This window comes from Amphiura filiformis, chromosome 6 (genome assembly GCF_039555335.1).
Source record: "Amphiura filiformis chromosome 6, Afil_fr2py, whole genome shotgun sequence".
NCBI lineage: Eukaryota > Metazoa > Echinodermata > Ophiuroidea > Amphilepidida > Amphiuridae > Amphiura > Amphiura filiformis.
Genome location: NC_092633.1, coordinates 47,962,452 through 47,977,937, shown reverse-complemented (window position 1 = coordinate 47,977,937; position 15,486 = coordinate 47,962,452). Strand labels below are relative to the sequence as shown.

Sequence of the window (15,486 nt, the reverse complement as noted above, 5' to 3'; positions counted from 1 at the left end):
ATTATTATTATTATTATTATTATTATTATTATTATTATTATTATTATTGTTATTATTATTATTATTATTATTATTATTATTATTATTATTATTAACAGATATAGGTAATTTCAACAATAAAATCTCTGGTCAGAATGCCTGCTACAAGTAACACCGAAGATCCTGTTACAAGGAAGCGTATGCATGTGCAACTCGAAATTGACCGACCAATCTACAGTGAAAATGAATTTCAGAAGGAGTATAAGCACTTAGAAAAAGACGAATCAAATCTTGATAAACTGAAAAGAGAGTTGATAAAATAGAACTAACACCGTCGAGTTTATGGCGTTTTATTCAAAGGCTAGTTCCTATTGTTAAGTGGCTACCTAACTACAAAATCAAGAGTTATTTAGTAGGAGATACGATATCAGGCATCACCACAGGCATTATGAGAGTTCCTCAAGGTAGGTCTGAATTGTACAGAGACAGGAAAAAAAGAGAGATGGTTTTATAGTTATGGGACAGAAATTGCTCAATTGTAAGTAGTACTGAAATATATTAAGTCGACTTGACCAAAATATATGAAGAATAGGAGCATGAGCCCGGGAGTATGAGGTGCAGATGATGATGGTTTAATACAGGGTGCCCTAAAAAAGAGGCCCCTCATTGCGCCCTCTTTTTCGCCTATTTCTGACCAAATATATTTTGGTATGTAAAGAAACCTTTAATTGTTAGCTTCAATAAACCAAAACAATTATATCAATCGGCTCACAACTTTTGAAGATATGTCCTTTTAAAAACAAGTACCCGTTTTTCACTGTGTCCACGGATAGCAAACTGAGTGGTTGGGGTGGGTCATGCTGTGGAGTGGCCTGCAAGATCACCAAACCTCACACCACTTGATTTCTTCATTTGTGGCAATTGATGCAATGAGGACTAGCGCTGAAACCTGTATTCGTCAAGGAGGCAACCAGGTAGAGGGCAGAGCAGCACAGTAAACTCACTTCAAAAGAACAAAAGACAAACTAAATAGCCCTTTTCAGTGTTACCTTTTATTCCAAAAAGAGAAATGACTTATATTGTCAATAAAAAGAAAGCAAGAAACAATAAAGTAAGAAAGTAAGAAACATAATAAAACAAAAAAGGGCATAAAATAACCGAGAAAAACATAAGTAATTGCAAGCATAGCAAAAGAAGTCCCATTCCACATCAATTTCGCCTAAATTAATGACACTTAAAGCCTACCGGTAAAGCCCATTTCATTTAAAATGAAGTTGTTATTTTATAAAGTTATCATCGAGGAATGTTTTATATTCATGCACTCTTTGAAGTAGCCAAACCTACTCCGTGGACAGAGTGAAAAACGGATACATTTCTTTAAAAGGGCAAATCTTCAAAAGTTTTGAGTTAATTGAAATAATTGTTTCGGTTTATTAAAGCTAACGGGTAATGACTTCTTTACATACCAACATATACTTGATCAACTTTTCTGAAAAAGGAGAAAAAGAGGGTCTATTTTTTTTGGGGGGGGGACCCTGTAGTATAATGATGAAAAGCATTGCAATGCTGATTTTTGGTTGCTACTCATGCTGATCATGAAGACTACAACGTCGATGCTGCTGCTGCTAGTACTCTGCTACTGATAAAGAGGCTGTATAAAATTGATCCGGTTTTGGTGTTTGGTGAAAAGCCTGCTCCTACAATATGCAACATTGGATCCTCTTGAAATGCCCAGGACCTTTTATATAACAGTCATCTTTAAAATAAGGTTGCTCCGATGTTGCATTTTGAGATGGCAGTCCTGTCCATAATCACAGGAAGCTGATGGGTACCAATCATTTTGACACAGCATGTATGAAAGTAATGATAATGTGATGATAATGTTATGAATCGTATGATTGTTGATTAATGTGATGATGTAAATAATAGTGATTACGATTATGATGATGGTAATAATGATGATGGTAATAATGATGATGGTAATAATGATGATGATGATGGTGATGATGATGACGATGATGATGATGATGATGATGATGATGATAATGATGATAATGATAATGATGATGATGATGATGATGATGATGATGATGATGATGATGATGATGATACTGCCGATAGTGGTGGCGATTATAATGATTTTGATAGTGATCATAATGATTTCCCGCTATTATTTTGCAGAAATGGCTTATGCTATCCTAGCCACTCTGCCAGCAGTCACTGGTCTCTATGTGGCATTCTTTGCGGTATTGACTTATGCCATCCTAGGGACGTCAAAGCATATATCTGTGGGTAAGTATCGGGGATTCATAACAACTATCTATAAGATTTGGTTTACTGCTATATGGGCAATTCCAAATGTTGCGGATGGATGACGTTAACAACTGAAAATTAGGTGGCTTACAATAACTCCTCCCCCTCCCCCCTTTGTAGTCCGTCTTGCGAAATATGGCTCAGTAATTCTAGGGTGAAAGCAATAATGTGTGATTTGCATAAAAAAATATATCCCATGTTAGTTTTCACTGATTTTTCTGATAGCTACTGAACACATTGCCACCTTTTTAATTTCGAGCCAAACAAATGAGGTAAAACTCACTCAGAAATATTTCAATTCCTATCAGGAATATTGTTCACTCTAGTAGTGGTGTTTCTAGATGTTTTTAGCACCGGCAATACTTCTGTTTGGTTTTGATGACGTCACCAAACTTTCTTGTTGCCGAGTATTTATGACCTGGTCATAAATTTTGTCCAGTCGGTTGGTCCCCTCGTCGTTATGCATAGTGTCTTTTCCCCTACTCAATCCTGATCCAGATTGCTTCCTTTAGCCAGCGTGCAGTTTTGTCGGATTCTTGATCAATAACTTGAGCCTCCTCCCACCCAATAACGTGGTTTTGGTTGGCAACATGTTCGGCAATGGCAGATTTTGGAATTTCTGAAGCGGATAGTTTTCTTTATGACCGGGTGAAGCTCTTGGCGCTTACTTTTTCGCTGTCTGACTTGTGTTCTGTTCACTAGTTAAGTCTATTGTTAGCCAAAAGACAGTGGGGGGGCTGAAGAAAATCCAATTTTGCCGCCCCTTCCTCAACAGCCCGAAAAGGTTGCCCCAATTTTTTTACGGTCGTTTGAAAAAGTGAAGAGCAAAAAAAAAAAAAAGGATATATAGGCGCTACCGCCCCAAAAGCAACACAATTTGATGTATAGTACAATTTTTTCACATTTTCCGCCCTTTTTTCTTTACTAATTCTTTTTGCCGCCCCTTCTTCTTCCGCCGCCCCTCTTTTTGCCGCCCTTCTTCTTCCCGCCGCCCATTCGTTTTGGCCGCCCCCTGCTTTGACCCCGGGGGGGCTGGCGCCCCCAAAGCCCCCGCAAAATACGCGCATGTAAGATGTAACATAACCACTATCGCCATCTATCAAGAAACAGTCATCACCTGTTTTATTTTATCGTAAATTTAAAACAAATCCTTACAATCTATGAATCCTTATCGCGTTGCAGAATGATGCAAGGGGTTTTTGAAGAGGAAATGTCACAATGGTTCAGGTATTGCTGAAACATCAACTACTGTAAAGATAGTTCTGTGCAATGCAATTAGGATTGAATAACGTTGACTTTCAATTATTCACTCAAAAAAATTAGTGCTGTATTTTTCTGGAATGGAGGTTTATGGATTGCAACAGGAATGGCCCAATCGATGATTAAGGGTGGTAATGATACAAATATTGTTATAAAATGCACACAAATGAGATGCATGGTTAAATTATTCCACCATTGTTCACCTAATTGACTTATGTGTCTCCTTTTCAAGGTACTTGGGCAGTTCTTAGTATAATGGTTGCTGATGCAATTGATGGTGTAGTGGCTACGGAAAAAGATAACCAAGAAGAGCAAATAGATTATGACGCAGAAATCGAACTAAGAATACAAGTGGCGATATCGCTGTGTTTACTTGTTGGAATCATACAGGTAAGTACTTTCACAGTTTCACGATTTTTAAACCAAAACATTTTGACTCCATACCTTCGTCTATGGTTTGACAACATCAATTGGTATACCTTGCCTCTTTCTGTTCACATCATATTTTTACCTAAAGATCGAAAATTGTAATTTGTCCCAGTGTCCGCACTGGTCAAAAGATGTTATGACAAATGTTTGCTAACACTCTTTAAGACGGCTGTACTGTATTTGTACGATGATAAACCTTGATCGGTGTACTTTACACAGTAATCTGTTATTTATCAACCAGCCCTCATTGTTTAATTGAAAATAACTCATAGGTTAAAAAAGCAAACCATGTGACTGACCAAAAGAATAAAGCGTATATAATAATATTAAAAATGATAATAATAGCAATGATAATAATAATAATAATAATAATAATAATAATAATAATAATAATAATAATAATAATAATGATAATAATAATAATAATAATAATAATAATAATAATAATAATAATAATAATAATAGATAATTATAATAATTTTACTTATTACAATGCATTTTGCAATAGATTAAAAAAAACATTCATGACATGAATATTAAACGACATTTTTTCAAAACGAAATTTATACATACAGGTTGGGATGGGTATACTTCGTCTTGGCTTCATCACAAGATATTTATCGGAACCATTGATTAAAGGTTTTACGACAGGCGTGGCAATACACGTATTTACCAGTCAATTTTCTAAAATGTTTGGAGTCAGCGTCCAAAGATACACCGGACCTTTTGCACTCGTCTACGTAAGTTATTAGACTCGTAATAACGAGCCAAAGAACACAGTTTTAAACTTTCTAATTTAAAAACTTAAAGCCATATTATAACATTTGCTGAGGAGGACGCCCTCACTGAATTTTTTTTAATTCATTTTTACACGATTAAATTGTACTTTATTAAACCAATATAGCCTGCAAAAATCAAGACTCTAGGTGCTGTAGTTTTGTGAAAATCCGAGATTTTGAATAAAACGCCGGATTCGGCGCTTTATTATTACAATGGAATTATTAGTCGAACGCATACACGATGTTCATAACACACAGTACGTACACGGCGTGCGGTACGGTGATATACACAACAAAAGGTCGTACTTTAACATGGCCGAAGGAGTGGTACGTATTGGCGACATGTGCGCTGGTAGTAAATTCAATTTTCTTTGCTTTGCCGTAGTTGTTCGGCTCAAAAATAAAAGGGATATATCTGACAGTAAAAGCTAACATTTTATGCCAAAGAAATGCTAATCTATTTTGTTTGAAAATGTTATAATATGGCTTTAACTGAGCTTTAATTCACGAAAGACCAACTTGAGCTTTACTACTGACTGGGCTGTTATTAATTTTGCAACATTCAACAAGCCGTCTCAAAAGTAAGGTTTTAGTAATAGGAAACTTTCTTTGAGCAAACCCCGTGTCAACAATGCCTAATTAAGTGGCATGTAACCTTGTAAAAGTCATGTTTTGCAATTTCTTTTCTCCAATATAGGTATCAGGTCTTCCTTTGATTGCATCACGTAACCGGAAATAGGTCAAAGGTCCTCCCCTTTTGCCGATCGCCAATACTATAATCAGTTTGTTTGGTTTGGGTTTTCTTTACTATTATCATTATGAAAACTTAATTATGATGTCTTCGTCACCTTAGGCAGTTCAAAGAATGTGTTTCTAAAGTGTTTTTAGTTCTAGATATCACAATGTTATACGAATTAATCAATGTTTTGAAACAAAATGCAATTTTTCAGTCCTACATCGAGTTTTTCTCCGAGTTATATACTGCTAATACGTGTGCAATTATCGTATCAATAGTATCACTTCTGATACTCGTTATCATCGGTGAGATCAATGATAGACAAGCTGCCAAAGGCTGGTTCAGGAAAGAAGGCCAGAAAGGGAAGAAACTGCCAATACCCTCTGAACTACTAGTCGTAAGTTATCAGTCGTCTTAAGCCATTTAAATAAAGGCACTTAATTTAATGCCCACGTGACAAGATGGGCGCTGACATTACAGCGTCTAGGCAGGATGTCTGGAAAAGTGACCTTTGGCACAGCGGGTGGTGTTCCTGTGTATTTCAATTGGAAACGCGAGACGCATGTCCAAATTTTCTAGCAAATTTGTCATTTTATTATTGTAAGAGTTTCCGTCGATAACTTTTTTCCGTCGACCAAAACTTTCAAAATTTAGTTCTTGAAAACATACTAAAAACAGGATCCCCGTATGTATAATTAAGTTGCCTATTAAATTTTCAGCAATATTGATGATATTTGTCTGAAAAATTCCTATCTCTTAGCATTGTAGCACATCTACTGATCACTTGGTGGTTTTGGTATGGCGGCGCCCATGGGTCACGTGGGCATTAAATTTAGTGCCTTTTATTTAAGGGGGTTCGAAACGATGTTTCTGGAAAACAGAAACTGAATTTAGAACCATTTGAATAGATTGAATAAGTTAAGCTAAATACACTGAGCAAAATAGTTTTTGTTTGAAGGAAATCGGACATACGGTTGTCAAGATATGCATGTTTTTAGTTTCTTTGTATTCTATTGTTTTTGCCAATATATTGATGAAGTTAATGAGGAAAATTGGCAAAATGTGCTCATGAATATTCATGTTTGCCAATATTATACCAATATCTTATGAATAAACCTTCATACTACTTTTATTTTAAATGATTTTGACATGAAACTTTGCCAATGTGTTTCTATGGCCTAAAACATTACCATGTGATTTTCCCGCAAATCTAATTTGCATATTTGCATAATTAATTAGCATTATACTTAAGGCTAATTAATTATGCAAATATCTAAATTAGATTTGCAGGAAAATCACATGTTAAAAACCCTTTCAGTGATTTCACAGGAACATTAAAAAAATGGAAATTTGTCAGAGTTGCTTAGAAATAAAGAATAAGTCTACAGAATTTCATTAAACCACTTTTCCCTGAATACATCGACAAATTAGTCAAAAACAGAAGTTTTAGAAAGGTTTTCTACTTCAACTCTGAGAAAATCGAGATTTTCGTACAGTGCGCCGCCAATCGACTGGAAAAACTTCCTAGTCCAGTGTTTCTAACACGGGGAAGTAGAGTCTAAATTGATTTAAAACAGACGCTTTTAAGCTACAATTTTGTAGTAGAAAACAAAATAAGCAATTAAAGGTCATCGAGGCAAACTAACGGTCAATTCAAATATGAAAAACAGTTAAAATTGTGTATTTTGTTTAAAATAGTAGCTACTGATGTAATAAGTAGTAGAAACAATACGCAACGCGTGTTGGTACGTGGAGAGTGAGCTTCTTTTGATCTCGAGTCGGACTTTTTGTACTGTCAGTATCAAAAGTCCAGAATCATCTAAATGCTTTATTTTGTCTAAAATACACGGCTTTCGACCGAACCACTAGCAGGCTATGTTAGCACATCTATGCCAATTACAAAGGTACCAAAATCTGAATTTTGATGATTTTTACGATCGTCCGGATGAGCAAATCACTGAATGGGCCTTTAAAGGTTTAGGTCATAGAGACACATTGGCAAAGTTTCAGGTCAAAATTCTTAAAGGTAAAAGTAGTATGAAGGTTTATTCATAAAATATTGGGAAAATATTGGCAAAAATTAATATTAATGAGCACATTTTGCCAATTTTCTTCATTAACTTCATCAATATATTGGCAAAAACAATAGAATACAAAGAATCTTTCAACAGCAATATCTCAAAAACCGTTTGTCCGATTTGGCTCAAATTTTAGAATTAAGATTATTTTGCATATCTCTCTGCAACAAGTCTATTTTAATCTCAATCAGAGCAACTTGATTTTGCCTTTCGTACCACCTTAATACCCTATTTAACTGGTTATAGGACAAAATATACTTTAAATCAAATTTTTTCATTCTATCACATATAATCAGTCCATGTTAAATGTAACATTTACACATTCATGAGTAATACAACATCCATATTTCTAAGCTGTGAAGCCTCGTTCAGTGACTTCTTTGCCTAATCAATTTTCTATTGGATTTTGATACATCTCTAATATAGGTTGTACTCGCTACTTTGAGTTCTTATTTGGGTGATTTTGAAGATAAATATGATCTAAGTGTTGTCGGTGATATACCAACTGGGTTAGTATACAAATGTAAATGTCAAACACCAAGGCATGGATGCATGTGTTTTGAAAGAGGTCGTTAAAAAGTTTAATCGACCAGATCGATCACTATTTTGTCATGGTGGACATTCTGGAGGCCGCAGAATGCCCCCCAGGCTGCAGATGTGTTAATAAGCGGGTACATATCTCCAATGTTCACCATATCTGAATATTATATACTCCATACTGAATATTGAACTTTGCACAGAGGGTCAAGTTTAAAATTACTCGGACTTTTCAACACTCACACCATCGTGATCCACTGGTAATAAGGATTCAGAAAAAGTATACTTTGACCTATCTATGATGTACGGTTATGGAGTAATGGGCAAAAGAGTAATATTGTGACGTCATATGTCCAATTTTGTCCCCGTTGGGGGGAAATGAAATTTGCTCTGATTTTGATGAAACTGGTCTTGTTGCAAGAAATCAGGGGTAGTTTTAACTATCTTGTGTGTTTTTTCTTGGCAGTAACACAACAATTTGCCAAGGTCAAATTAATTCAATATAGACCTTAATGCAACTCAACAGGTATTGTCGATTTTGATCCTACATCCTACATCCTAAACTATTGTTTTTCTGATTTATCATGGAAAAAGCAATAATTTGGGACAATTTTCAACAAAATCGGAGCATTTTTCAATTTTGCTCCATGTGGTGCCAAAAATAGACCTATGACGTCACAATGTTACCTTTTTGCTCATAACTCCATAATTGTACATCGCAGATAGGTCAAACTATACTTTTTCTGAATCCTTATGAATAGTGTGTTTTTATCCAAGTCCGAGCAACTTTGAACTTGACCTCTGTGTAATAGTCCAACGACCTTTTAAGGAAATGCCTCCATAGCCGGCCTGATAAAAGCTATAAGTAATCCATCTCTGCCAAATACAGCAAATTTAACATGATTTGCACGATTGTTATGGGGATTTATTGGAATATACCCGGTATAGCAGACAATCAATCTTTGAGTGTGGTGGTTGCCTATTGGAGAAGTCCGCTGATATTCGTTTTGTATGTTTTGTGTTTGTCGGTTTTGGGTATAGATTCTATATACATGTACGCTGTCAAAAGCCAATCACTGTAGAGGTTACGATTTCCATACGCCGTACGTCACGCCTATGTATTCAAAATCAGTCTCCTGTAACGGAGAGGGGTCACGTATCGAGCCAGTGTGGACGATTCGGCACGTACAAAATCAACGTGCAAACAACGTCAAAAATGCAAAACATTTGTCCGTTTAACGATATACTACAGACAATCAAGAATATTGAACACACTATTAATCCCGGGGGGGGGGCATTCAACTTTGGAAGTGACGGTATGTGCCTGTCAATAGGCCCCCTCTTTTGAAGTCGACTATACCCGATGACCCCCTTTTTTTTAAAGCCATACCCAATGACCCCCCTTTTTTTAGTTGCGGCTACACAATGACCCCCTTTTTTCTAGAATACCATCATCAAAATGCAACAAAAAATGCCGAAACTGTCAAATTTTGCTCCATTTTTTCAAAATTATGCCGAAATTTTCAAAATTTTGCTCCATTTTTTCAAAATTTTCTACCCGATGACCCTTTTTTAAAAATCTTATACTCGATGAACCCCTTGTTTCAAAATATTGTACCCAATGACCCCCTTTTTATTTTGTTTGTACCCAATAAATAACGCTTTGTACCCAATAGGCCCCTACTTCGCGACTCCGGTAGGCACATACCCGTCACTTCCAAAGTTGAGTGTCCCCCCCCGGGCTATTAATATGACCCATTTTATATGTAAGAAATTGTTATAATAAAGCAACATTATGGTGTGAAAACTTGCCTTCATTCATACGTGTGGTTCATACATAGAAATTGTCCATTGAAATACGTGTAAAAAAGTGAACGCACGGTGGAAGTTGAAAAGTTTGTAAGGCGTCACGCGGTTCATGCAACACGACTAATATCCCCACGAAAAAGTATCATTTTGGAAATAAAGTCATGATTTATTCACGCAGTGGTCGTTAATCTACCAAAATATTTGGATTTTTGGCAACCATATTATTCTAAAAGCATTAAAGCGGAATGTTAATATTGCTGGTTTATTGTCATAATCAGGCATGATGTAGAAATAAGACGCGGAGGCAACTAAATTTTAAATGTGCCGCCCTATTGTGACCATATCGATAACGAGCCGCCTTCGTGCAACTTGGAACCGAGGTACGCACGTATTGAATGCCGTATTGAACATCGCAATCTCTCTTCTCATGTACTAGCTTTGTTTTATGTAATCTCACCTTTTATTCTGTACTACAGGCTCCCGTTTCCAGTTGCACCACCAACCAAATATTTCGGTTCCCTCATCAGCGCTGCTATCGCTATTGCTGTCGTAGGATTTGCCATATCAATTGCTATGGGGCAGTTATTTGCGAGGAAATATAATTACGAAGTGGATGCGAACCAGGTAATGTTCCAGATCAGACATTTGTGACTGGACACCACGAATCAGCCGTAAAGTCGGCCCCGGTCAATTTTGTTTTATTTCGTGTTTAGAAAATATATATCATAAGCTTTAAAATGGTATATCATTTTGACTTCAAACGATATCCAGAAGCGGGGTTATGGTTTGTTGAACTCTGTTCTTTCAAAAAATTGTACCTTTTTTGGTTCTACATGTGACTGTTTTTCCACATTTCTGGTAATGAATATCAAACAGTCACAATTGGCGGTCATTTCAAATCATCCTCAAGTCAACGAGGTTCAGGAATGTCCTCTCATTGTTAATTGTTGGTTATGCATACCTAGACAAAATACAATGCTTTGTTATCCACCACTTGAACAGGATTTAGCCAAAGCAAACAAAGACAAGAACTATTCTATAGAAATAGGTAGAAGCTTATTATCCTCTTCAGCAATAGGAATATTGATTGGTTTAAACATTGTTTGATGAGATATTTGTCGCACCGAATTGAGATTGAATACGACCTTTACGCACATTTTACACTCAGAATGCAATTTGCCGAGTTTTCGGCTCATTCGTAGTGTCCACTCACATTTTGTTTAGTGTTAGCAACTGAAATCTTAAAATAGCAGACATAATATTATAAGATAATTAGTTGAACTTGGAAGACACGTATATCGGCATAACTTGAAATGAAAAAAGGAGAACATGAGCACAGCATTTAAGATACTCTACTATAGTTTGAAATACCTCATACCTTTCGGCTTTCTTTCTGTTTTTCTGTCTCTATGTCGATCCTGTTATCTTTCTGTCTTTCTCTGTATCGTTCCTTCTGCATCTGATCTGCATCATTGTCGTTCTGAACTTCAGGAGTTGATTGCATACGGGAGCAGTAATATTCTGGGCTCGTTTTTTCAATGCTTCCTTCGGCTACCTCGATGTCACGGACTGCTGTACAGGAAGGATCCGGTGGAAAAACACAGGTGAGATCACTATGCAAGCATACATGTTTTGGTCGTTGGAATTAAACCCGAAACATTTATGTGTTTCCTGCTTTTTTTCAAATGTTTTGTTATAAAAGTATTTTTTACTTTTCTGCAGCTATACATATATTTTTAACTTCTATTTGAATTTTGAATTATAGTTGGCAAGTATCTTGGCTTCCGTCATTGTGTTGGTTATTTTGCTTTGGCTGGGACCGCTGTTAACGCAGCTACCTGAGGTAACGTTTTTGTCTCCTTTACTTGTATCCTTAGTCTAAATTTATATCGTTATAAACACGACATAGTGCCGAATAGCAGTTTGCTATAAACCGTCCTAATCTAATATGTAAGAAACTTCAGACGATTCGCCGAGCGCGAGTAGCGATCAAGCTGTGGTATTGTTTTGTACTATCAACAGAGGGCGACGTTACTGATTTTTTAGCGGTGAAAGGTTTATACTTGTATTCTATTCGGCAATTGACTTTCACGGTAAATCCCATAAGCTTTTGCGGGTAAACCTGTGATGTCATCACACACATTGTTACTGCGTACTTCACGGCTTTGAAATGCGCAGTAGAAATGTTCACTTAACGATGTGTGCATCGGCGCGACTTCAAATGACGACATCTCAGGTCTACTCGCAAAGGCTTATGGGATTTACCGAAAAGATCAATAATATATTCTGTAAAGCTGGTGTAGTATAACTAAAAACCAGGGCAAAACGTTATGTGAAGTACAGTATTATAGTATTATGTTTACATAAAATTTATTGAGATTTGAAGTAATAATTAGCACTGAACCTAATATCAATATGTGTTCATTAAAATTGAATAAATTGTTATGTGCCAGTTTTGAGAGCGAGAGGAGCTTTAAAAATATGGCTCATAAAAGTGGTACGTATTCAGAAAGTTTGAATAACATTTGACCCCAGTGGCCATTCAAACTTTCTGAATACATACACACTTTTTAGAGCCATCATATTTTTAAGCTCCTCTAATTTTTTTAAAAATGGCACATTGAAATTGCATTTCAGCTCTGATTGCCAATTGCTAAAATCTCACCTAAAACCCCAATAAATTTGATAATAACAGAACAATGTTGCATAAAGTCCAACATTTTGTCCCCTACAAAGCTAAAATTCAGCCTCCTTAAATTCCTTTATTTTAGGTAAATTCGCTATACAATGAGCACCATAATTTTAACTCATGGAAAGCACATTTTGTATCAAACAATTATTTTTCATCATCTCCCAACACACCCCATATAATATTTAGCCCGTGCGGTTTATGCAGGCCCTTCCAGACTAGTCTTGGAATTTGAAAAAAAATACTCCATATTTAATGTCAAATCTCTCATTTAATCGGACATATTACTTTATACTGCAGTGCGTCCTTGCCGCCATCATAGTAATCGCATTACGAGGGATGTTTAGACAGGTATCTGATCTACCAATGCTGTGGAAAGTGTCCATCTTTGATTTCGTAAGTGAATTTCTTTTATTCATTGTCAGATGGCATTAATAAAGACAAAAGTAATATTGCCTTGTCACATAAATTAATGTTGGCAGTGTCTTCACTATTGACCACGATGGCCTCATGCCAATAGCATAGTTCAATAACCTCAATTAAACAATCATAGTGCAAAATTTGACCTCAAGCTGCAGTGTACAAATGTATTGGAGTTGAAGAACTGTGCCCTGATAGATGAGCATATTGTGGATCCTGGTGCTTCTTGCTCATTGTCTACCCAAATTAAAGTCTAATATGCAAGTAGGTGTGCGTCGTTCGTAGACATTGTTCTTATTTACTCATCAACTAACATGCAGTTTCAACTCAAACGTCTTTTCTTAAAGGGTGTTAACTACTCAATCAACAAAAGTGTATATTCCGTTATTTGCTATAAACATCTCAAAAAAAGTAACTAACCCCCCCCCCTTAAATAATGATCATTATTAAAAAACCAGCTTTGTATTACAAATCTATAAAATACGTTGGAAGCAAAATTATTTTTGCACATTTTGAGACCTCGTTTGTAGCAATTGACTAAGTATTGACGTCACAGCGTATATTTAAATCAATGTAACCCAAGATTTGAAAGTTGCAGTAAATTGTATTGATTTTGTATTCAGTATAATGGAATGAAATCTGTGTAATGATATATGAGTGTTTTTGTATTGTTGTAAGTGCAACTTTAAGATCTGGATCTCACTACATTAAATTGACAGGTGTTTTATTGTTTTCTAAGCTATCGTATCAAATGAGGTGTCAAAAATGCGCAGAAATAAATTCTGCTTGCAACGCATTTTACAGATTTGTAAATACAATAGCCTCTTTTTGAATAATGCCCATTATACAAGGGGGGTTAGTTACTTTTTTTTGAGATGTTTATGTTACGTTGACGGTGAACACATTGCATGATCTGACACGGAATGACCCTGTAACGTCATCTTTTTTGGTTTGACAGTTGATGTGGTTGGTTGCTTTCACATTTGTCGTCTTTCTTGGAGTTGATCTGGGCCTACTTCTTGCGGTAATATTTGCCTTAATAACTATTGTCGTCAGGAATCAGAGTCCATACTGCGCCCTCATGGGCCGAGTGCCTGATACGGATATATACAGGGATATCTCTTTTGTACAAGATGTAAGTAACATTGATTTTTTTTTAAATGTTGAAACTTTTTGAACCAAATAATAAATAATTTCTCAACTCTGGAAACTAAAACTAGTAGTGACATTTATAAGCTTACACATGCAAAAGAAAATATTTTGACAATGTTGTCGCATAATGTACGAATTATTCAAGCCAAAGGTATAGAGGTAGTCATTGTGACGTCAACACCGTCATCTTGTGGGTACGGAGTGCCTTGTTGCTAAGATCACCGCGTTGACTCTTGACTGAAGAGGTGCTTCACTCGCTGCAACTTCCGCGTAATCGGGGGCGTAATGTCTAACGCATGACATGCAGAACGGCAGTACCCACAAGATGGCGGATCCCGCGGAAAAGGCTGACGGCTTAGTAAGCGGTATTCACTACTATTACATATAACTCTAAGTCCATCGATATCGTACGGACAAACGTGAGAAAGGAACATTATTATTTTAAGTAAGGAAGCAAACATATGGTACAAACAATCAAATACAACTGTTTACTGTACTTTAGATCCTTTAATATGCCCCTTTTACATGTACGAATGCTTCATTCACACATTGTTACTGCGTAGTTCAACGTGCGTAATGACGATATATTTCAGAGGATTCTGGGAATGTCAATTTCGGAAGCTAATCCATGATCATACGCATATAATGACAAAATACGCATGTGTTTTCTCCTGAAGGTCGAGGAACTTCCTGGCATCAAAATATTTGGTTGTTCATCCTCGCTCAGTTTCATTAATGCTGACCATTTCAAAAACTCGCTCTATAAAAAAGCTGGTTTTAACCCACAAAAACTACTGATAGAAAAAGAAGAAAATAAGAACAAGCATCAAGTAAAGGTAACATTTTTATAATTCTAACTAATTTTTGTGCTAATCCTAATCCTTTATCCCTAATCGTATCCTTAATCCTAATTTTAATCCTTAAAGTTACAGTACAGTAAGTTATACGAGTAGTACCAATCAAATCGGCGAGTTCTTCAATGGATAATCAGAGAATACATACCATATCAAAACGATGCACTTGTCGGCTACTACATGTGTCTCATTTCACAGAATAGCTAGGAATAAAATAACAGACTAATCTCAAATGGTGGTCACTTCAAATTATCCCTCAAGTCACATGGTTATAAGGAATGATCCCTGTATTCCTAAACCATGTGACTTGGAGATGATTTGAAGTGACCTCTACTTGAGAGGAGTCTGGTATTTATTCCTCGCTATTATGTAAAAAGAGACACATGAAGCAGCCGAAAAGTGCATCGTTTTGATATGGATGTACACATATGCAATAAAATAAAATACTTTT

At 36.1% G+C, this 15,486-nt stretch overlaps 1 protein-coding gene across 1 annotated transcript; it reads left to right on the top strand.

Annotated features, from left to right (window-relative positions):
* Positions 1-427: 427 nt before the first annotated feature.
* On the top strand, positions 428-14,813 carry LOC140154570 (solute carrier family 26 member 6-like). Its single transcript, XM_072177137.1, has 10 exons — positions 428-443; positions 2,161-2,271; positions 3,785-3,942; positions 5,711-5,893; positions 8,001-8,083; positions 10,397-10,544; positions 11,686-11,763; positions 12,910-13,005; positions 13,988-14,164; positions 14,745-14,813. Exons 1-10 carry the CDS (start codon positions 428-430, stop codon positions 14,811-14,813), a joined length of 1,119 nt encoding a protein of 372 aa, XP_072033238.1.
* Positions 14,814-15,486: the final 673 nt, after the last annotated feature.